Source organism: Poecilia formosa, unplaced genomic scaffold (genome assembly GCF_000485575.1).
Source record: "Poecilia formosa unplaced genomic scaffold, Poecilia_formosa-5.1.2 Scaffold34, whole genome shotgun sequence".
Lineage (NCBI taxonomy): Eukaryota > Metazoa > Chordata > Actinopteri > Cyprinodontiformes > Poeciliidae > Poecilia > Poecilia formosa.
The window spans coordinates 3,218,911-3,243,683 of NW_006799973.1; the positions used below are offsets into that span (position 1 = coordinate 3,218,911).

General features: G+C 38.9%; 1 protein-coding gene across 1 annotated transcript in view; it reads left to right on the forward strand.

Annotated features, from left to right (window-relative positions):
- Window positions 1–1,668: 1,668 nt before the first annotated feature.
- Window positions 1,669–24,773, forward strand: part of LOC103136826 (glutamate receptor ionotropic, kainate 5-like) — a 32,879-nt gene continuing 9,774 nt past the window's right edge. The window contains exons 1-11 of the mRNA XM_016670433.1: window positions 1,669–1,761; window positions 2,143–2,247; window positions 5,510–5,617; window positions 9,842–10,045; window positions 11,838–11,951; window positions 12,452–12,561; window positions 12,800–12,973; window positions 15,228–15,393; window positions 18,222–18,447; window positions 22,957–23,085; window positions 24,458–24,579. Of these exons, the coding sequence (XP_016525919.1) occupies window positions 1,669–1,761; window positions 2,143–2,247; window positions 5,510–5,617; window positions 9,842–10,045; window positions 11,838–11,951; window positions 12,452–12,561; window positions 12,800–12,973; window positions 15,228–15,393; window positions 18,222–18,447; window positions 22,957–23,085; window positions 24,458–24,579 (1,551 nt within the window). The remainder of the gene's footprint in view (window positions 1,762–2,142; window positions 2,248–5,509; window positions 5,618–9,841; window positions 10,046–11,837; window positions 11,952–12,451; window positions 12,562–12,799; window positions 12,974–15,227; window positions 15,394–18,221; window positions 18,448–22,956; window positions 23,086–24,457; window positions 24,580–24,773) is intronic.

The following is a 24,773-nucleotide window of genomic DNA, read 5'->3' on the forward strand; positions in this document are numbered from 1 at the left end:
CACCGGTGTGCCTTAACAGCACAGAAGGTTGCCAAAATATTCCAAGCACCTTTAAAACTCATGGAGCTGAATTTGTTATGAAATTCCAAGAAACGTTGACTTTAGGTTTTTTTTCTCTGCCTTTTCTGTGAAGTCGTGGCTTCACAATAGAACAGCACACCACCACTTCAATGTCAGCTAAGTCCTGGTGAAAGTCTTTTACATGGACAGGGTTTTGATTTGCCCACCTGGCAATCCTTCAAGCAGCTCTGTCGGAAACTTTTTCTGCTTTTCTAGATAATGCTTTCTTTTGTAGCTCCTATTTAGTGATTTCACTGCAAACGGAGAACGCGGTTACCTTTGAATAGTATTTTCTTACATTCTTTTTCTGCTTTTCTCGCCATCAACTCTTGTATTTTTCAGCATGTCAGGTTGAGAAATGATGTTTTTGAGGCTGAAGGTTGGGATAAGATTTGAAGGGTCACAAAATGTTAAATCTGATTTTTGCCTCTCTGGATTTATAAGACTTGATTAGAATATTGCATTTACAAACTAACATGTAAAAAAGCCTTATTAACTCATCTGTCTTCAGGTGTCAGCTTTATTGAGAAATAAAATCACTTACTGCTACTATTAATTTTTTAGGAGATGGATACTTTTATTAAAATGTTATGTAGCCACTCTGTTGACTGTGGCTCCTTTCACACGGTAATTTGTCCGTTAACAATTATTTTCTTCATTGATTAAGGTGGCGCTCATTTTCAAGTGATCAATAAAGTATTACAAAAGACCCAATTACAATTTCCCAAAGCCTGAGGTGGCATCTTCAGTTTACTGCTCCAGTAATTACTCTACTGTGTGGCTGAAACGTGATAAGTCAGGTAGGGAAATCATTTTCTTAGAAGAAAGTAAAAATATATCCTAGGATTAACGATTTCTGCTAATAAGGACAACATAAGTGTCTATATTTATGTTTTTGGTAACTTGTGGAGCAGTATACTTTAGTATTTTGTTGTTTTGGGGAGGAGGAGACTAACAGTAATTGATTCTTAAGAATATTATTGCATGTAATTTTATTTAGGAGTATCAAATTAAAGGGGGCAAAATGCAAAAAGATGCACAACCTCTTATTTTCCTTTTTTACAAAAGGAAAAAAAGAAGAAACTAACATGTTGCTTTGTTTATTGCTCTCCAATGAACTGCATTAATGATTGTGATTGTCACCTGAAGACATTTGAAACTAACGAACGGGTATGAATACTTTTCAGTCAGATTGAGATTCAGATATTTCATATTTGAGAACAAAAAGTAAGAAAAGCAATCCACATATCTACCACTTATTAATAAGATTTACAGAAGTTTAAATCCTTCATAATGAACCACAGACTCTCTTCACACTACTTGGAGTAATGAAGGCAAAAGGAAGAAATCCTGATACTTTAAAGTCACGAGCTCTTTAAATCTTTTCTTTTTCTTTAAGCATATTGATAAACGAAAGCACGTATGTTTACCCTGTGTATCATCTGCATCTCATGTTGCCCGTAACCTCTGTCTGTTGATGTTTTTTGGCATCTCCCTTCTCTGGTCGTCTGCTTCCCTCATCAACGACCTGTTGTCAAGGCAGCCTGTGTCCCATCTCTCATTGCCTGAGGCCCATCTGCCCGACATCTGTCTTTGTTAGTCAACATCATGGTGCGCTCCATCTCCAGCACGCTGCTATTCATCATAGTTCCTTCAAACTGTGCCAGCACCTGGGCCGTGGAGTGGCCGAGCCGAGCCGAGGTGTGACGTGCAGGTCTGGGTCTTATTAAAGAGGCTGTTGACTCTCTCTTCTGCCCTCTCTGAGCCTCTCAATCAGTCACTTTCTCCTAGTTGATCCACAACTGATCATCCCTGTCGAGGCCAGATTTAGCCACTTTCTCTCTCTTTCTCTCCCCATGTGTCTTGTTCTCTGTTTTTTGGCTCTCTATTCCTCCAGAGTGTTGTTTTTATCTGTCTAATGATGATCGATTGTGAGAGGCACGTTTGTTTTCATGCAGAGCGCTGATTTTGTTTGTGTCTCTGCCTGTTTTTGTGCATTTTTCCCCCTAATTTCCTTTTTTTTTTGTTTTGCTTCTCTGCCACCGTCGTACTTCCTCATATCCTTCCCCATCTGCCTACCAGGTGGAGTACGATGGCCTGACGGGGCGAGTGGAGTTCAACAGCAAAGGTCAGAGAACCAACTACACCCTGCGGATCCTGGAGAAACACAGAGGAGGCCACAAAGAGGTCAGGAGCCACCTGTTATGATGAGGCAGCCAGGTCACAGCAGCCTTGGGCTTTGGGTTAGTTACAGGTCACCTGGATGGTTTCAGAGAGCCGGCAGAGGCATTTTACAGGAAGGTTAGCGCCATCACAGATTCCCCCTGACGCTGCAGAGATCTCTGCTTTATTAAACAGATGTGTGTTTAACCAGAAGGCCTTTCACTCTGCAGTAGACACATATTTAGTACAATAGAAAGCTTGGCCTTTAGATGCTTTCCACGTTGTTGCTTCTCTTTCAGAAAGATTTTTTTTATTGCAAATCCAGTCCAGGTCATATGTCTTTGGATTTATTTATTTCTCCCGTTGGCTTTCTGTTTCACCTTTGACTCATGTTGCATTTTTACTTATTTTACTTGTCCTGAACTATGAATACATAAAAAAATCATACATTAGTTTCTTATTATTCTGAAAAACAAAACATTTCTTCTTATAATTTGACATCTTCGCTCACACTTTATCTAATTAATAGCCGTCTTTGTGAAACCTTAACTGAATTTGCTGGAGGCTTGCAGCAGGCTTGATCTGTATTGATTTTGGACTCCTTTGTCTTCACATGAACTATGAGCTCGGTTTGTTTTCTGGAGCAACAACAACAAAAAAATCATTAAGATGGTCCTGAATGTAAAATTCTTATATCTTATGAGCCCTATCTCAGTATGTAACATTCACAGAGAGGATTTGGTATTAAACAGACGAGACTTTGAGTCAAAAATAGTTTTATTTAAAAAAAATAATCGTGCATAAACAACTATTGATGGGCTGCATCAACAGGATTAAAACTACTCTGCTTTTGACAGGGATTTTATTTTTAATTAAGTTATTTTTCTTATTTTGTGTAGCCCTAAATAAACCACATTATGAATTTCACTAAGCAAATGGAGGCTGAATAAAGATTTAATTATTAGTGTTGAAAATGTTTCCATTTTGTTACATTACAGCCAAAAGCTTTAATGAGTTTACTGCTGTTTTATGTGGCAGACCAAACCAAAGCAGGAAATGACCGTACAGCTTTGACATGCATCTCCATTCAGCTCTACTGGCTCATGTCTCAGTGTTCAGAGGAATCTTCCTCAACATACAATGTTTCGGATGTAAACCTGGTTAAATTCTGGTCTCGTATGACTAAAGTACCTTCTTCTACTTGAGCCACACAGCAGTCGTAGCTATCAGGACTTTTCTTTCAGATATCGCTCATTCTGTTGCTCTTCTAATAACGACCACGGGTGAATCTGGTAGAAATGCTCTACTTCTGGGTCTGTTTAGGTGGATAACCATGTTTTGTTAGGTTTGCAGTCCACAGCAGACTTAACCATTGAGCTTACAGGTTGAACTGCGCTCTGTGAAATATTCAAAACTTGGGAAAGGGTTTTGTAACCTAATGTTGCTTTAAACTTCTCCACAACTTTATCCCTGACCTATAGGCCGTGTTCCCTGGTCTACATGAAGGTGGTTGTTTACTAATGTTTTCTAGTAAATCTCTGAGGAGCTGTATACATACTGAGATTAAATTACATACAGGTCAACTCTATTTACGCACACTGGGGCACGGCTGTTCTGTTGCTGCTGACCTGCAGTTCTCACCCTGCTGCTTACTGTATTTTTAATCTGTTGTATTCATTGTTTTTATGCTCTACATGAGTGTGAGTATGATAACCTTACGACATTCTTGTTGCTATGCTAAATCATTTAATGTTTTAATAAATGATACATATATTTTTACCTGTTTTGCTGTAGCCATTTTTCTTATTTCTAAAATAAGAAATACAGCTTTTGTGTATGTTTTGTATGTTATTACTGGCTATAAACCAAAGGCAGATCTGCACATGTTTGAACTATTAAATATTCATGTTTGTTTTTGTAGTTGCTAATTAGAATATACAATATGAAGGCAATTGGTTGCACAACATTTTATTTGGAGTATTGGAGAAAAAGGTGTTGAAGACAAATTCAAATCACACTTTAAAGTTTTTCTTCTATAATATAACTGCACTACCTTTAATGCATTTATAACTGTTCTATAATTCTAAAGCTACAAAAGATGAAAAACTTCAAGGCACTACATCAGTCAGAGCACAACATTGTAAAATACAACACAAAAAAACTGGTAAAGTCCTAAAAATTTCTGTCATTATCTGCAAGAAAAAGCAATCCAAGTCAAGCAGTTTCATTCCCGTTTTTATTTATTTGTATAAATTGTGCTGGCTGGCTAATCCCATAACCAAATAACATCCTGGGAGTTTCGTCAAAAGTCATTATAATTTTCTGATGGCCTCCTTAGAAAAGTATTAGGAATAAGTGAAGAGAGATTAAGCATTAAAAAGCTAAGTTTAAGTGATTGCAGGGAAAGCTGCTTGTCTGGAGGGAACGCTTCCTCCGTCCTTCTCCTCAGTTTGTCTCCCAGATCTCTGCTATCAGCCAGGTGTCTCCAACACTTACACAAAAAGCCATTTTCTCACTTAAAGCTAAACTCCAACTCAGCCGAGAGCGTGGCTGTAGTAATTAACATTTTAACTTTGCCCACCTGTTTGTATGGTGACATCCACTTTAGACGCCAGCAGCGGTTCACGAATAAAAAAAAAATAATAAAAAAAATGCTTTCAAGCGTCAGAGCAGGATAAAAACTGTAATAGAAACGGTGCAGCGGAGCCATTACCACTCCTCTGATCCACTGACACGTGTGCGGTATATTCCTAGGAAATGCCTCCGTGAGCCGCTGATCCACTCGGCACGTTGGTTAGGTCATAATCACACACTTATGCACCTAAGTGACTTTACTGTCTCCATAAAATAGAAATAAATGCTCTGCTATGCAATTCAACAAAGGTGTGAATAAAGAAAAGAGACGTGGCTATAAAACAGCTAATCATGGATGCTTTTCATTCCCATCAATGCCAGCCTGTCACCAGCTCATTGCTTTGCTTGTAAATAGCAATTGGTTTATAATGGCACATATTACTGCAGTTCTTTTGGCTCCTGTGGGAACTATTATATCAATATAGATACACGGTACATAACAGGTTGAGAAGAGAAAATACAGAATATACAGTGGCGAATGTAGCTTGCGTTTTAAAGTAGACCACTGGGATGGCTGTGCTGACTGATGTACTTGAGCTTGTAGTGTGCTGCAGTTTAAATTTCTATAAAAACTGATTCAATTAGAGCTTAAGAGTGCATCATTTATTCCACAATGGTTATTGATTTTCTCTTGTTTTGTGTTCTGTGTTAGATTGGGATCTGGTACTCCAACAACACTTTGGCAATGAACTCCACCAGTTTGGATATTAATGTCTCAGAGACGCTGGCGAACAAGACCCTGATTGTCACCACCATCCTGGTAAGGTCACAGCTAGCTACCTCACAAGTGTCCACACTGGCAAGTAGAGTTGTTTTTGTGCTTGCCTGCTGTGCTGGAGCTCACGCTGCGTTTTGGTCTCTTTCTGGCAATTTAGCCGTAGCTGTAGCTGTCATAGAAACTGACAGAGCGCTGAGAAGGACGTGTTACTTAAATGAGGCTGCCAGAGTGCTGGTCTTTTATTAATGTCCTGCTGTCCTTTGGCTGTTTAGATGTTTAATGACATCTTAAAAACAGTAATGTCTTTGCTGATCCATCATCTTCCTTCTCACAATAAATACCTTGTATTCACTGTTTTAAGGGATTAAACTAAAATCAAAATAAATGTGTTGTGTGACGTTGCTCTTTTGGGTCTTTGTTTAAAAAAATAGGAATAAAATCAAAGAAGCAATACAGAGAGAAAATGGATCTTGGTTAAGGTAAAGCAACTCAACTGTCAGGAATATGGACGGAAAGTGCCCTGTGACAAGACCGGTGTCATCCCTGTCCCCAAAACACCTGGAGTAGCTGCCGTGTTGCACTTACCCGCGTTACCATGAAGTGCTTGGAGCACGTAGTCGAAGCCCTCACATCCTCTCCGGCTGCTGCAGCTGACCTGCTGCGTTTTGCATGTAGGCCAAACCGTTTCCAGAGATGAAGCAATAGCTTCTGCACTGTGCTCTTCCCTCCCTCGCCAATAAATCAGGGAAATATGTTTGAACACTGCAAAAACTGAAATCTAAGTAATATTAAATATCTTAGATTAAGGGGATTTATGCTTGTTTCTTTTCTGGCAAGGTACTTTTTCTCACTAGGAGAAGGTATCCTTCAGAGAGGTGTGTTAGGTCCAATCTTTTTCACCCATGAATGTCCAGCCAAATTTAACCTTAACTCCAATATTATATTTGCAAATGGAACCATTATCATTTTTTTGCACATCAGATACTGAAGAATAATTTAACGCTGAAGAAATAAGAAGCCGGTGATCTTAGTTTCAGGACAACAGCTTACTGAAGTTCAAAAATCTCTGGAAAGCTAAAGGGGGCTGTTGGGGAAGAGCTTGCCTGAGGATTTTTAGATCAATATGAGTGAGGATCAAAGATGACCTAATCAGAAATCAGCAAGGCAGAGGGCTTGTTTCTGCCACAACCGAGTAGTTTAGGTTGGACTCACTAACCAGCTTCTCTCAATGCACCACTGAGAATATTTTTGACATGCTGTTTCACAGCCTGTTACAGCAGCTGTAATGCTCTGTTCTGAAAAGCTCTGCCGAGGTTTCTAGATGATTACAGAGTTACCAAAACAGCAGCATGAGCCACACAGGAGCGCTACAAACTGCACTGGAGCAAGAATTCACTGAAGATCATCCAGCCATTAGGCAGAAGCACCTGCACACCTACCAGCCGATTCAAGAACCGTTTCTGTCCAGAAGCCACCGGCATTCAGAACTGAAGAAAAACAGCGCTTTCTGTTGATTCAGGCATTTTACCTACAATTAAATCCTTGAATTTACACTGAATTTTGTAAATTTACACAAATTACACCCTTCTGCACTGTAGCCACTGAGTCCATCCCACACACTGTTTAGATGTCAGATCATCCTATTTATTTCATTTTTTCTATCTATCTTAAGGTCATTAGCATAAAGTGGATAGGGAAAAAAAATCAAAAATGTTTATTGTTAAAATTTGAGAATTATTAGTCATTCTCCTACAGTACAATGCTACAATTTGTGATATTTTACACTTGTCTGTTGCAGTAAATTTAAGCTAAATGCTGGCTATGTGACTAAGTGATTTGTTTAGTGGTAGACTTTTTTTTATTTTCTATCAATCAACACATTTCTGATTCAGTTTCTATTGCCAGAGTTTCTGAAACGTCATTTTTCTTGTGAAACTTGATGCATTTATTTCTCTGCTGCACCACTTTTGAGATAAATCAGGTACTTTCTATGATAGCCTTGCTGCTAGCCTGGTTTATCTGCATCGGTTTTATTCACCGGGCAGACTGTAGTTTTTTAATCTGTCAAAGTCCCACACAAACCTGCATCTGCAGCCATCTCCCACTAGCGAATTATGTCTATTGAAGCAATTTTCTATTAGCGATCTGTAGCTGTAAGAGACTCACAGGGCAGATAAAAATGTTCTACAGTGTACCGACTCGGCTGAGGCGTGCTGACCTTTACCCATCAGAGGTCAAACTTTGGAAAAAACGTTTTAGAAAAATCCCTTGACACATTTAGAGATACTTTTTCTTCTACTGTCAGATGTTTTAAAATGACTGGTAACTGTTAATAGATTTACAGTAGAGACTTGAAAATGTTCAGTCTTGTGAAAGGATTTCCCCCTTTTTGTGTTTATTCAGTTTTTACCTTTTTGTCACACAAACGTTTGAGATCATCAACCAGATTTTTTAATTTAAGACAAGGATAACCCTAGATGATGAATAGGTGATGATTTCACTTATGTAGAGAAAAGGTTATCCAAACCACTCTGGTCCTAAGTAAACCGGCTCCTTGGTAAATTAGAAATCATTTACCTGTCTCACAACATGAAGTATGAAGTAACTAAAAGATTTCAAAAAGCAAAACTTTATGCCTTTATAGAGAGAAATTCAAGAATAGATGAGAAACAAAACCATTGAGATCTGTCATGCTGGAGAGAGTTACAGTGCAATTTCTTAGGCTTTGTGAACCACAGAGACCATTACCCACAAATAGAAAGAAAAAAAAACATGGAACAAAATTACTCAGTCTGTGGTTATGATTCAGCATTAAAAAGAGACTTGGCAAAAATGGCATCTATGAAAAGAGTTTGGAAAAAGGTCAACTTCACATTTACCAGAAAACATATTGATTAATATTCTATGGACTAAAACAAAAGTGGAACTTTTGGAAAGATGTGCATCACACTGCATTTGGTATAAACACAGCAATTCAGACAAAAAGCATCGGCCATGAGGGTGACGGTGTGTTAGTCTGGAACTGGACAGTGTTCTCATTTCTGCTCTCCTAATGTAAAAAACAAACAAAACAAAAAGGTTTTAATGAGCCAAAACAAAGTCTGGATATTATAGCACATCCTTAAACTGCTGGTTCAACTTGAAAACCTTATAGTGCAGCTGAATTTAAAACAACCAAAATGTGATGTAAAGACTCATTCTCAGTTATTATAAAAGGTTGATGGCAGTGATTGCCACTAACTAGTTATTATGTTGGTACCTTGAGTTGTTTTTGGTTTATTTCTCTAATCTTTAGTTTCTTATTTTCATTAGATCAGTTTAGTTTCTGTTTTTAAGTTCAAACTTCTTTCTTAGTGATTCTAGTTTATCTCTTGTGTCAAGTTGTTCCAAGTTACTCCAGTTTTATTATTATGTTATGTCTACTCATTCTTTAGATTATTTCCCAGTCCCCTTTGCAGTTTCTCTCTCTCTCTCTCTCTCTCTCTCTCTCTCTCTCGCCTCATGAACCACTTTCTCTCTCTTCTCACGTCTTCAACCAGTTTGCCCATCAGCCCCATTGTTCCACATTCACTCTCCCAGTACTTAAGCACTTCTGCTCCTCCCAGTCTTTGCCGATTCCTCCTGTTAACTCTGATTACTTCCCTGTTTCATAATGTTGGCTTTTCGTTCTGGATTTCTGTTTTTGTTTGGCTCTGGCTCCCTGTGTGTTTTTGTAAGTTTTTTTCATTTCTTTTTTTCATTAAACATTTTTCATCTACAAGCTCCATCTGCCTCTGCATTTGGCTCCACTTTAAAACAACACATCATGACATGTTAGTATTTTGGGGGTTGGCTTTGCTAGATTTTACTGTTATTAAAAAATCATTTGAAGTTTGATTTTTTGTGTTAAGTTGTCTTTGATATTAAAAACTGTGTAATCTTCTAAAATTTAAGTTTGACAAAAAAAGGAAAAAACGCTAAAAAAATATCGGGGACTAAATACCTTTTTATTAGCTCATTAATTTTGTTGCAAAGAATTAGCTCAAACCTTTGACACCAATTGCATCTCTCCAGTTAATTTGAAGCAAAAAAGCAGAGCACAAAAACTACGCTCCTCCATATGCTAAACAAGTTAATGAGAAAAACTTTGAACTGCCTTGTCATTTAAACCTTAATTAGCTGTTTGAAAATCCCTACAAGAAATCAATAGTGATAAGGTAGCATCTTCTACAGCTAAACACGCTGCCCGTTTTAGACTGAGATTCGTCATGTTTTCCCTCTGCACAGGAGAACCCGTATGTGATGCGCAAGGACAATTACCAGGATTTCGAGGGAAACGAGCAGTACGAGGGTTTCTGTGTTGACATGCTGAGGGAGCTGGCAGGCATCTTAAAATTCTCCTTCAAGATCAAGCTGGTGGATGATGGGCTGTATGGGGCCCCGGAGCCCAACGGCTCTTGGACCGGCATGGTTGGAGAGCTGATCAACAGGGTGAGTACTCTGCAGAGCGCGTGCAGCAATAACAACCAGAAAATGTGCCACTAACACACAGCGATTCATCCACACAGCCACATACTTGTGCACACACTTGTGCTGTAGCCCCAAACCACAGTTCTGCTGTAACTCCCCATGTCTCAAATTGCCCTCAGAGGGGAGTAACACTCTTATCTAGGACAAAGGCTGAATTGATAATTCCCCAGAAGAGACTGAAAAATTTGCTAAATATTGCCCGCTCTGCGTTTCCAAGCTGAAAACCACTTCTAACCACTTTCTTTTGCATATATACAAATATAAAAATGTTTTTTCCACTCAACCTGTCCAGGCCTTTTGAGCCTGTGACTGACACTCTGGTTGAAGCAGGCTAATGAGAGCCCCTCTCTGTTTAATTACCATACGGTATACTTCAATTACCAAGCCATGGTCCCTGTGTGGGGTCTGCCACAGCGGCGCTCCCCCGGCTCTCCATGCTTCCTCACCCTCCCCGCCCTCCTCGTAGCCCGATCACTCGGCTGTAATTAGTAGCCCGTGTTCATCAATTAGCTTTTAATGGAAGAGATGAAGGGGAGGCAGAACGACCAGAGACCTGCAGGTTTTATGCAGGTGGAAAGACCAGGGACCTAGTGTTTACTTTCAATTAGCTTAATTTGGATCATGGAGAAATAGTACGAGCGTGTGCAAGAGAAAATAGCACGTCTGCATATTTCTTAAACGGTGGCACAGTGAACTTTTAACATCCGCTCAGTGTGGTGCCTTGCAGAAGTATTCAAACTTTTGCACCTGAATTTTCCCACTGAGGGACATTCTGTACACTATAAACCTTTACATCCACAAAACTGCAACCAAGTGCAAGAACAGAAAATGATGAAAGACAAGAAATTTAACAAATAGCAGCCAAAAAATTGTGCTGCCTTTGTTTTCACCAATGATTTTTCTCAGCTTCTTTCCAAAATAGATCCTGTTTGATTGAAAGCATCTCTGAACTTCAATACCACAAAGTTGCGATTTTTTTATTTTTTTTATTTTTGAACCTTTCCATTTTAGCTCTTGCTGAATGTTCGGGTTTGTTTTCCTGTTTGAAGCTCAACCTCCATCCCAGTCGTCACGTTTTTTTTTCAGCCCGTAGCAGGTTTGGCTCCAGGATTACTCTTTATTTTGCTTCACCATAAACTCCCATAAACTCTTACAAGCTTATCTGTCACTTTTGAAAAGAACTCTCCCCCCAACATGATGCTGCCAACACCATATTTCAGAGCAGAAACAGTTTCTACAAGCACAAAAATAGTGTTAGTTTTCCACCCTGCATTTTTTCCCCCACATATTTCTTTTACACGAAGGTTGGAAAGTTTAATTTTATACCAGAGTGCCCTCTTCTATGTTTGCTGTGTTGAACTGTTTTCTCTGAACAGCTGGGTTTAAAAATAGATCAGATTATACACATGTGGACTCTTCTGAAAGTGATTCACTGGGTCACATTTTATTTCGGTGCAACACTGCCAATGAGGTATTATCTTAAAATGTTGTAATTTAATATTAAGTAAGGAACAGAATCATTTTCCTTCCACATCATAATTGTTTATTTAAAATCCAAATCAGTTACAGTGGAGTATGTGTAAAACTATAAAAAGCAAGAAACTGGTATCAACATGTTACTGTGTCTTTCTTTCTTTCTTTTTTTTTTTTTGCTGACCGCTTTCTGTACTTTTTCTCTTGTCCTTTGCCGCGTCTATCTCCCGCTCACCCCTGCTGCTATCTACCCACCCATCTATCTGTGTCAATCCTCCAGAAAGCGGACCTGGCCGTGGCAGGCTTCACCATCACATCAGAGAGGGAGAAAGTTATCGACTTCTCTAAGCCTTTCATGACCCTGGGGATCAGCATCTTGTACCGAGTTCAATTGGTGAGGGTGTTATCTCAGGCCGTCGGCCACCTGCTGGCTGATACTTACTTCAGATCCTGTACTGGATTTGATATGTTTTTAAGTCCTCCCATTGATGAAGAAGACGCCAGGCCGAAGTCGCTTGAAACGAGCGAAACCGCTTATTGCTCGAGAGTTGATCCCTTTGATTGTATTAGTGTAAGTCCTCAATGCAGTTTATAGTGAGAATTTATTTTTGCTCAGTAAGTCAGAGCTGTGTTACAGTGGCAGCTTTACATTGCTAATGAGGTTTTGGGCCTGCGCCAGGCGCGCTCTGGCAGACAGCATTGTTAAACAGCATTTATGGATCGAAGCATTAGAGTATCAAAGCACTGCAGACTCTGTATTAAAGTGAGGGGGAGTACACTGCCCTCCTGTGGTGCGAAGGGGACACCTTTGATAGCAGCTTCTGTCTGTCCCCATCTGTCCCAGATTTCTCATCTATCTGCGTCTTTACTTCTTCTTTCTCCACCTTGTTTCAGGGTCGGAAGCCAGGCTACTTCTCCTTCCTGGATCCTTTCTCTCCAGCTGTCTGGCTCTTCATGTTACTCGCCTACCTGGCTGTCAGCTGCGTGCTCTTCCTGGCAGCAAGGTCAGTCCATTACATCACACACTGCGCTGATTGTCTGCAGCTCACATCTGAGCTCTCTTGCCATTTATATTGCTAAACACAAGCCACCTGTCATCTATCATCTTTCCCCTGGACATGTCCCCTCACACGGCTTGACAGGGGTTGTATGACTGATTGGCTTGTTTAAACGACAGAGGTGCATCACCGTGCTACAGCTTGTCCTCGAGGTTGCTTCAACGGACTCCCCCTCTCTCGCCAGGTTGAGCCCCTACGAGTGGTACAACCCTCAACCGTGTCTGCGGGAGCGCAGGGACATGCTGGAGAACCAGTACACACTGGGAAACAGCCTGTGGTTCCCCGTCGGCGGCTTCATGCAGCAGGGATCAGAGATAATGCCCAGAGCCTTGTCCACCAGATGTGTCAGCGGTGTGTGGTGAGTTAGAGAGGAGTGAGGCTGTTTCTGTGCCTCTGCAGCTTAACGCCTCCCGTCGTCTTAGAGATGGGTTTTATATGGTCTCCTTGTTTCGATGTTTGACCTTGATGTTGTAAAAAGACATTTGGGCGGAAAGGCTGCTTTTAGTTTTTACCTGCGCACATCTTGAGAACGAGTTTAAGGACATGCAGAGTTTGTGATGTGACTGAATGTGGAAGCTAATGTACGAGAGAGAATAAGAAGATTTAACCGCTTTGTGATTCTGAGAGCTTCTCTAGAGGCCAGCTGTGTTTATTTCTCTTTTAGTCGTCTTACCACAAATTGAAAAGGCTTTTTGTGTTCAAAGATGTGGGAAGACACTTAACAATGGCTTGTATCTTGTAAGCAGTTATTTTGTTGCATTTCTGCCAGAATATTTAGATATTAAATGCAGTCTTGGGATTTGGGGTAAATAGCTGACACAAAAGTTTCTTATTCCTGAGTGTCAATATTTTATGCAAATAATGTACAAATGCAAAGCCAACAAAAAATTCAAGTTTGATGATGCTCCCGAGGGAGCTCTGAAAGACATGTGCTGAGAAAGAAGTAAGCGCTGTGAGCAGAGGAGACGGAGGAAAAGGACAGGAACAGCAGATCACTCAGTTGAGTGAGGGGGAAAATTAAAAACGTGTCTGGAACGTGATGTTCCTTTTGAAATAAGCTGCTAGGTAAGCAAGGACGTCCAGTTTCTACAAGGTTATAACTGTTAAAACATCTCAAATATTTAACTACTGTTTTTACAATGTTTCTAAGATTTGAGAGTGAAATAAAGCAAAATTTATTTTTATTTTTTTTACTGACGATATTGTGAAGAAATATAACATTTCAAAGTTTTAATTTGTAAGCGTTTTTATAATGTGGAAAAAAGCATTAATCCAGGAGATGTCATGTGTCATCATGTGTGTATCTTAATGCCAAAAATCTACCTCCATACACATATGAACTTTAGTGACCTCCCATTCTTAATGCATAGGTTATAATGGCATTATTGGCTCACCCTTTGCAGCAACAACATCTACGACTTTTCTGGGAAATTTTCCACAAAATTCAAGAATGTATTTCTGAGGATTTCTGACTATAGAAAGCCTTTCTGAGGTCAGACCCTTTTGCTCTGTATGAATGACTGACTGTCTTTTTGTAGTGATTCTCAGCCATGTTGAAACAGGAACAATAGATTCCTAAACTGTTCCCAGAAGGTTTTTGAGGTTGAAGTTGTCTAAAGTTTCTGGGTTTGCTGAAGAAGTCAGAGTTACTGGAACTGGAACTGACGGGCAGGCAGAGCTCAGCTGCTGAAAAACTGATCCTTACAAAACTCTTTATGAGCTTAATCATTATAACACGCATAGTATAAGTGAAGATGAATATCAATATGTGACTTCATAAAGTTCTGTGTAATGTCACCGAAGATTTAGTCATAAAAGTTATTCCACAATAAAAGCAGGTTCTCTGGATCAGCAAGCCATCAGGTGCTGGTTCAACCTCCTCAGGTTTAAGTGTAATTTTTCTAGCACAATGCAACACTTACACATACATTCTGTATTCATGCACACCATAAATCACTAATTTGAGTGTGGGGACTTCAACTACATGTTTTTGTTCTATGCATGCTGACCAATAAATGAGAGTATTGTTTTGCAAACAAAACCAAGAAACAAAAAGTTGGTGTAACTTTAACTAATTCCAGTTTTTAAAGTAAATGAAAAATGCTTCTTCTTTTTTTTAATAATTTAGTTTTTGTATAGTAAAAGGCTAGGGAGATAATATTAGCGGAGCCATATGCTCAGGTGCTGACGCCTGCAGAAATGGCACTCTTGGCTTTGGAGCTGTACTTTCAAAACAGGGTTACCTTAATGAGAGTGATGGGTGGTGCTGTTTTATATTCAGTGCAATGACTTTCCAAACAGCTGTCATTGTCTTTCTCATATGCAAAGGAAATCTGTCTGTGTGGCTGGAAGGGTGCACAAAAGCATGAGCGAGGGGGGAGAAAACGCTGCCTGTGCTGAAACTTTGTGTTTTAAACAAAAGAAACCACAGCACAGAAAATGTAAGTGGTTTTAAAAAAACTTTTCAAATCCTTGCTATACCAGAGAAAGGCCCTTGCCAAGAAAAGGTAATTTCCCAGCTCAACAATCTGATTTTCTCCTGTATGTATGTAGATCAGATGAGAGAAGACCTGCAGTAACCTGATCTCTCCTGGTTTTCTTTCCCCTTCAAGGTGGGCGTTCACGCTCATCATCATCTCCTCCTACACGGCCAACTTGGCAGCCTTCCTGACCGTTCAGAGGATGGAGGTTCCCATCGAGTCTCCAGATGATTTGGCTGACCAGACCAACATCGAGTACGGCACCATTCATGGAGGAAGCACCATGACTTTCTTCATGGTAAAAACCGTCCTTCTGCTGCTAGTTTGTAGTATGTTTGTATTAGAGATGCACAGAATAGGTTTGATTTCTTCAAGGTCTGATTTACAGATTTGTTTTTTTTCTTCCCAAGCATTAAAATGCAGAGTAATTTGTGCAAATTTTGTTATAATGTGACAATGACAAATGAAAATGTACAACAGAATGGATGCTGTAGTTTTGAATCCAGCAGAGAAGAGGAATTATGGTCTTATGATTATTTTATGCTTCAGAGCTTTCTTTTACAAACTGTTTTTGAGTTTTTACTAAACTTGAAATAAAGTTGCATACCGCGAGTTCATATGCATGATCATGTTTTTCTTTTCTTTTTGTTTTTAGTGGATTTTACAGATTCATGGTGTTGCTTTATTGCATTTTCTAAAGTGTTTGTATGTAGCTTGTATCCTGCTAGTAGGCTGAATGTTTGTTGTGACATTTCCTCTGAGTTTGTGTGTGCTCTTCTTTATGGCGGCTTGTATTAGGTGGGTGACTGCCTGTGTTTGCTTTATGAGAGCGCTCCAGGCATCTGAGTTGACATCTGTGCTTGTCGTGGTGTGTGTGTGTGTGTGTGTGTGTGATTTTCTCTCTCTCTGATGTTGGTTTGTTAGCCTTTGGGAACGTGTGCAGGTGAGAGTTTAAAAAATATATTTATGTGCATTTAAAGGAAGTGACTACATGACAAGTGGTGTTTGTTTTTCCCTTTCTGTCCCGACTATAGATGGAATGGAGTGTTTTGTGTTTGTCTTCATAAGCCGGTTTCATTGTTACGCCCCATTACCGCACTCGGTGCCTGATCCACAGAAACATACAAAGCCTACACGCATTATTACCTTCTCCAGTCTCTTCCTGTTTTCTCACATGTTCAGTTTAAAATACGTACTGTAAACATAAACTATCTGCCATAAAAAACACAAAATGCTAAAAATTTTTAATAATTGCAACTTTTAGATGGTAAACCACCGTGGATTAGTGCTTGATTGCAAACATACTTTAAGTCTTACATCCAGAGACTAAAATGGCTTATGGGTTGATATTTTGTGATTTTTTTTATTTTTATTTTTTCCAACAATTTAATCTTATCAAGCCTCCGTAAAGGACAATTCTGGGCGAACATCTACACTTCTTCAAGATAAAACTAAAGCACTCGTCTCCCCTCCTTACCAGACTTTTCAGTTTAGTTTGATGGCCAGATCTTCACAGGTCTGCAGTGATGTGATACCATTTTTATTTTTAGATGGCTTCAATTATGTTTTAAACCAGAAAATAAACGCACACAAAGTGCCTGTCATTTGTGTAAGCTCATTTTCCTTTTTGAGCCCACATTAAGCCACGTAGTCATGCAGAAAAGAACAGATATTTTTACAAATGAAAACTCTACTGTAGAGTCGTCCGTACTGACGACAAGCGAACAATATGACAGTAAAACCAAAATGCTCCAATATCCCAAAGCTTGCATTAAACTTCTCTACAATTCATCCAACTCATATCTTATTTCTAAACTATTTTCAAAACTGTGCATCACTTTATAGCTCTGCACTTCTTTATGTTTGACAGATTCTTAATGAAGTACAATGAAGCTTCCAGTTCTTATATGACATGTTCAAAAACAGATAGGGAATTAATACTTTCCAATTTTCTTTATCATAGTGTTAAGTTGAAGTTTGTCATGAAAGCTTTTCAAAAGTTGCAAAACTCCAAGACTTTTTACTAGATGAACACAAAACAAATCAAACTTTTTCCCAAGAAAATTTCTAATTTGCATTCTCACCCCAGTCAACACTGAGGTGCCTAAATGGAGCTTCATCAGTGAGGCAAGACAGACCATAATAGTTGTTGCTTCTGTTTCCAAGTCTTATTAACAGCATAACAAGAAATAACTCACTGCAAGGGTAATGCTATGTTTATATCGTTTATCACGATAAAGCACTAAAATGAATGTCTGGGCTTTATAATTGCATTGCGATGAACCATCACAGTGAAAGCAATGGCATTCATAACTGCTTAGTAGTGTGAAACTTTTGCAAGGTTGTTTTATCGCTGGAGTCGCCCACAGCTTTAACCTCCAGTAAACAGTTGCAGCCGAGATGTCAGGTTTATTGACCTAACATTTAAAATGGCTTAAAAATACTGTCAGAATAATCTTTGTTTCATGGTAAACCCACCAGATGGCAATTTTAGCAACAGAGCCAAGCAGTGTAAAAGCAGCACAGCTGCAGAACAAGTGATGTGATTGGTTATAATTCAGCAGTGCAACAGAACCACGGCTAAGTTGGCAACCAGCCTGTATGTCGTGTTTTCTCAGAACCCTCCGAGTGAAATCCAATCCAGTATTTACCCCTGTTTCCTCTGATTGACTTGTCTGGGGTTTGTTTTATTTGCATTTGTCTTGATGGCTGAATTCAGATGGTGTGTGAACCCTTTTATTCTCCACATACATTGTTGTTTTCAGACTCCACTGAAGGGAAAAACACACCTTTAGAGCGTGTGTTTGCGTTTATCTGCTGACATGCTGCTATCGAAGCAAAATGTCTGGGTGTTGCAGACAACAAACCAGCTGAAAACATGTGTTTCTGGTTCAGTTTGTGGTGTCGTCCAACTGAGCTAGAACCAAAATGTTCCTTATATTTCCTCCTTTTTTCTTGCTTGCCTTATATATTTTATTCAGGTTAACATTATTGAATATTCTTACTTTTCCATTTTTCTCCAGGACGCATATATCTTATTTTATGTTCATCCTTTTTGCATTCATAGACATTTTAATTGATATTTTAGATAATTCTTCCCACTGCCGTTGTCCCATTTCTGTGCAGAACTCTCGGTACCAGACGTACCAGCGGATGTGGAACTACATGAACTCCAAACTGCCCAGCGTTTTTGTGAAAAGCACAGAGGAGGGCATCGCCCGTGTTCTCAACTCCAAGTACGCCTTCCTGATGGAAAGCACCATGAACGAGTATCACCGCGGCCTCAACTGCAACCTCACACAGATAGGAGGACTGCTGGACACCAAGGGCTACGGCATCGGCATGCCGCTAGGTAAGCATGGAGGAAAAACCGCTTTTGTAACAAAGCAAACAGAGGTCCATCATGTAAACAGTAGAGCTACAACTGAACAAATTTCAGTCATTGTTCAGGCACGTAAGGGTTTTAAAAAATGTTATAGAAGTTTAAAATCAAACAGAAGAAGATATATTTCTTTGTATGTCATTTGAGTAGATATAAATGGATAAATATTTATTTCTGTCCTCTACTTTTTCTTCATAATGTTCTTTTCTTCCCATTTGCTTTTTTATTTTATTGTCTTTCTGTTCAATGTTTTGCTATTTTACCTCCTCCTCTTTAGTTGTACTTAAGTGATGTTCTCTGCCTTGGTGAGTTTGTGTCTGGAACAATTTGACTGAAAGATAAATATTGCTGCAGCAGAATCGTCGCTCCTGCTATGTCAACATTACAGGTTGCTGCGTGTGGTTAAGGTGAGACTAGGGAGGAGTTTATGAGCTCCTACAGCCGCTGTTGATGTAACAAGCATTTCATCCTGGAACTTGATTCCTCAAAGTATAAATAAAATGGAAAAACAGAAACAAACTGTGGTGAGAGTAGAGATGAGCAAATGTGAGAGGAAAATGTGCAGGAATGTTAGAAATAATTGTATAAACTCAACAAAATAAAAATGCAAATAACAGAACAAATGGGCAATGTTTATCTTACACTGCACTGATTTTTTCTGGATATAGGTTTGATATCTATTAATTTATAGATCAACATTTACTTTATGTATTACAGCATGCAATAAATGAATTAATTAAAGAACCCACTTATGGATTTTTTTTATTTACAGAAAACTTAACTACTGGCAATTCCTATGAATTAAAAGTAGCAGAAACATGTTTTACTTTATAATTATTGATTAGACTTTTAAGATACTTTTCTTTAGTAATCCAGTTTTTCTTTTTTTCTTTCTTTTTTTTTTTTGCTTTCCTGAGAGTTTAGTACGACATGAAGCCTATTTCTATTAGTCACTCTCTAAATAGGAAAGACAAGAGAACATACCAGGTAACTTAAATCTCCAAAATGTACTTTTTTGGCGATTGCAGTAAAGATAATTTAACATTAAAAGTCTACATTAATATTTGAAGGCATTCGTATATATCTGTATGTGTAGCATACACGAAATAAACAAATAGCATATGATCCATATCAATGTTACTGTATAAGTGAAAAAACAATTAACATTTGTAATCTGTTACATGGTTTAGACTGAAAAAATGTTTCTGCAGGAAGCTACCCTGCAACTCAGAGGGGATGGAAAAAAACACTAAACTATAATATGAGGTCTATAAAAAAGCACTTTAGAATGACAGGTTTTCTTATCCTTATTATACTGAAATTTGTGTTCAATGGCTCCAGTAAGAATCATAATCTTTGTCTCCCTGATAGGCAGATTTAGCTTCTTATTACATTCAGTAGATCGGATTTCATATCCTAATGTCAATATGCTTTCAGAAATAAAACGGTGGAATATAAAACATCAATAACTTAAAAACTGTCTGAAAGGAAACAAACAGATCAAGACGTGTTTGTGAATTAATGAGTGTGTGAGCCTCTTAAAGATTTTTGAAAAAGAAGCATAAACATCGTCAATAAGGATTAAGTGGTTTTTCAGGCTTCAAAGGCTACAATCGGCTTTTGTATTGTTTCCCTCTACTGACACGTCTGGAGCTTAAAGGTCACAGCCGATACAGCCGTTATGTCTCTGATTAGACCGGTGACACGTCAATAAATTATTGAAATTATTGGTCAATTTAATACCACATAACCTTGAAACTCTGTGCTTCGTAACCCTGCAGAGTTTTGCTGTATCTGTATGGAGATTGGAGACAATTAGCACTGTGCTGCATTATTTAACTAAAAACTTTGAAGTTGTAAAAATCATTTTATTTTAGGAATTTACTGTAGGCTTTTAAATTTAAAGTAAACGTAGACAAAAGGAAATATTTATTTTAGATTGTAGTGAAATGGTTTGTTTATTATCTTGGGCACATGAATAACATTTTTCCCTTGAATAATTTGACTAAGTAATTTTTGTTCAGGATGTGTTGGGTATGAAAAGTAGCAGTTTGCTACTGGTTTTCATAAAATGAAATGTGGTTGTCTTATCTATCTACCTGTCTCTTCTATATATTTCAGTTTGGTCGAGGTTTAAAATCTGCTTTTTGAAGAACTGACTAGCGAACACCTGGACTAGTAGTGGAATTAATATGCAAGTTATATAATTAAAATGAAATCTTCACAAAACAATCTCCAAACAAAAGAAAGTACACGTAAGGTTTGATCATTTTGTGATCATCTATACCTATAATTCAATACATAAACGAGGAAAAACATCCGGGTTGTTATCAAGTACATCAGCATACAAATTAAAGAAGTGAACTAATTTAAAGCCTACCTCCAGTCTTTGTTTTAAATGTCTTTTTTCCGCCTGTTTTCTCTGTATTTCTTCATTAAACTCCTTCATTTGTTAATTCTTATTTGGCTTCAGATATGAAAGGTTGAAGCTTATAGTGCCAAACAGAGTCGAGACCCCAGGAAACCTAATCACAGGCTGTCTGTCACAGTCGCAGAGCTCTTTCATAAGGTGGTAAAATTGCTTGAGAACAGAACAATGACACTACAGACGGGAAGGAATAGAAAACTGCGAATGTGAATACAGAAAGAAAATGAACATATAATGAACTGGGTTAATCACAGGCACTTTAAAAGTTAGGGCATGTGCTGAAACCTTTTTTTTTTTAACCTGGATTTGAATCTGGTTGTTCATTCTGCAGTCTTATTCACCCCCCTTCAAATAAAGTGTTACCATATAAATGACATTCTGTGCAACCACATTCTTAATATTATTCCACCAAAAAGATTTTAGGTTTTATGGCTCTGATTACAGGTTAAAAGGTTCCTGAGATAATCGGCCTTTATGTACATCACAGAAAACTGACGTTTTAACAGGGATGTGTAAACTTTTTAGACCTACTGCAATAGTGAATAAGATGATAAATGCAGCAGGACGGATCCTCAGAGTTTCAATGCCAGCTCCGCAGGGACGTCTTTTGTTTTGTTCAATTCCACGGTGACGTTCTCTGTGACATACCTCAGTGTTGCATTTCCTTAGAGAAGTTATGAACTGTTGCTGTCTTGAATCAGCCAAGGGACTCAGTCATTATTCCAGGAGCTATTTACAGTTGAGGGTAAAGTAGGTCACCTATAGCCCCAGTGAACTCTCTGAGAAACGGAGTGAGGAACGATCTGCAGAACCGGTGAACAGCTGCAGAGGAAGTGGCACAGTGACTGAACATTTCCAAGAAAGGGCACAGTGTTGCAAAACGTGCCCGACAGGGATTAATCTCACATCTCGCAGTGTAAACTTTACCAACAAAGCGAAAGAGGAGCGGGATTAAAAAGCCATTGCCTGCAAGAAAAGCTGAAACATTTGCTTGAGATCAGATATGCTAAACAGACACGTGTACTTTTGGCTGATTTGTGTGATTAGATCTTAGGAAAAAAAAAAGGCTTGTGTTGATTTAGTTTTTATCTATGGGATTAGAAAGTATTTGAAGTGGAAGTAATGAAAAGGAAGTTAATTGCTTTTCAACTCGTGCCTGGGTCTATTAAAGCCTTTTTCACTGTTTAGCCCATGGTGGTTGTGTCACCGATTCATCGGTCTGTTTTAATGAAGGGCCCAGTCTTGGCTGGACTTTCTGCTATGGATCAGGGGAGAGAAGAGAGGGATATGAAACAGAACGAAAGAAAGGAAGGAGAAGCATTTATATTTTTCTGAAGGAAACGGTGGACAGGAAGTTTTGGCGTAGGACTGTAAAGACTTGATGGGATCTTTGTTGTTGTCTAAAAGTATTAAAGGGAATAATAAATAAAGCAGCGATCCTGCTTAGTTTTATTGATTATGTGGAGCATTCACTGACAGAAGACGATGCTTGAGCAAATAATCCAAAGTAACGTCACAACTCTGCGTTTAGTTTTTTGCTTTAAAGAAGGTCGAATTCAGACGTTGAATTCTGTTTGTTTTCCTTTCTAAGCAGTTTTGACTTTGCTCATCCAAACGATACTCACCGTTAATCTGCTGAAACAGCTGGCAGCTTTTTCATAAAGAGATTTATCTGCTCCTTACAGTCAACTTTCATGTATTTATGGCTTAATACTCGCAATTTTTAGTACATTTACCCTTTAAATCTCCCCACTCTGCTCTTGTGGATGCATCTCATAACACTCTTTGATTTCTACTTGAGCTGCAGCTGTACCACTGTCTCTGCCTCTGGATTTAATCTTGTTGTTTATCTCTCTAATCTTCTCTGTCTACTTACCACAAGATCACTTGTATCCACTTCAAAGCTGGATGCAGCTATGCTCTGTCTTTTACTCCTAAGTCTGCTATCATTTCATGTTTTTTTTTTTCTCTCCTTTACCAAAATAGCCCCTGATCCTTGTGCTGCACCTTTCCAGTGCTGGCTCTTATCTTGCCTCTTTGTCTCCTGCCAGGATCTCCATTCAGAGAAGAGATCACGCAGGCCATCCTCCAGCTGCATGAGAATAACAGGCTGGAGATTCTGAAGAGGGGGTGGTGGGACGGAGGCCAGTGTCCCAAAGAGGAGGACCACCGTGCCAAGGGTGAGCTGCCTTTCTTCTCTGCTGCCTCATCCTCTCTAATGTCCCCACTAATGGCTTCCTCACTCTCTGCTAGACTGCAGCTAATGGCTGATGTCTGTCCTGATGTCGCTGTAAAGGGACAGCAAACTAAACTAAACTGTTTGTCTCAGGTAGTGTGTAAGAGTTTGTGTTTAAAGTCCCAGCCCCAGTGTAAAAAGAGTTTATCTCTTAAACGCGTCCGTTTGGCAAAAATAGGATACAAGTATCTGCTCACATAAAAGCTTTTACATAAAGTTGAGACAAGTAAGACTTGCCGACATATCTTGTAGGAACAGTGCTGATGAGTGAAGCTGCAGGGGCTCGGAAATCTAGAGTTTCGATGCCAAGTGTGGGTCAAGCTCCAAAAATACGATTGCACATGTTGTGTAACGCGAGATGACAGCATTTTCTGTCAGACTCATTCCCCCTCCTGCAGATTGTCTGTTATTATGTGTAGAGGTTATAAAAGCAGAAACAGCAGATTATGAAACTGTTCTCATTTTATGACAGTAATTGTATAATCTGTTAAAAACAAAAAACTTTCTTTCATAAATCAGTTTGCGAAATATTCTTAAGGTATGGCTATGAGTGAAAAGCTTGGAAATGCACCAATCGGACCCTTTGAGAAAATCAAACAGCGGTGTGACTCCTATAAGTAATAACAAAATAGATTTGAGGAGTTTTTGTTAACCAAAGGGTCACATCAGTCTGTCGTATTTTGTAAGAGTGTTTTGGGTCGGAAGCAGAACCAAATAAATCTAAAAAAAGCTTTGAATGCATGTTCTTCAAGAAACGCAGCAAATGAAGTTAAATTGTACATTAGATTTGAGCATTTTATGACTCCTCAGCATAATTCATAAAAAAACATGTTACTGTTTTTCAATTTTAAATAAAATGTGAATTATGACTCTAATTTTGCTGTGTTGAAAGCAAAGGTTAGTCCAGATTCGTCCTTGAACACAACAGAGCAAGTGCTGCTGTTGTCTTTTATACTGAAAGCAAAAAGCTTGGCGGTGACCCTGACTATCAATTCATTGAGTTTTCATTTTGTGTCTTAAAACCATTTTATTGATAATGATTTCATTAAAATGTTGAATTTAAGGAACAAAATGATTAAATAAGCAACTAAGATGTGAAACCTTTTCTTTTAGTCCAGTGTTTATAGATTTGAAAACTAAATAAGTGTTTATTTATGCAGACTGATATTAGTGAGTTGGAGAAAAGTAGCTCTCTGGAATAAACGAAGCTCACCGCTGCAGACTCGAGTGGGAAAAAACCTCAGTAACAAACACAATTGCTCTAAAAGAAAAGGAATTAAACCTGAAGACGATGCGTTTCCTGTGGCCCGCTGCAGGTCTGGGCATGGAAAACATTGGGGGCATCTTCGTGGTGCTGATCTGCGGCCTCATCATCGCCGTGTTTGTGGCTATTATGGAGTTTGTGTGGTCGACGCGCCGCTCGGCAGAGACTGATGAGGTATGCCCCCATACCTGCCCTCGCCGACCCCACAGACACACCCCAGTAGGTTCCCATGGCATCCTGCCAGCCTTTTTGATTATGTTTCCTGTTTGCGTGTGTGTGTGTGTGTGTGTGTGTGTGTGTCTTGTGGTGTCGTGTCGTGTGCAAGAAGTGGCCAGATTTTATATTTCCGGTTCTGTTTTTATTTGTTC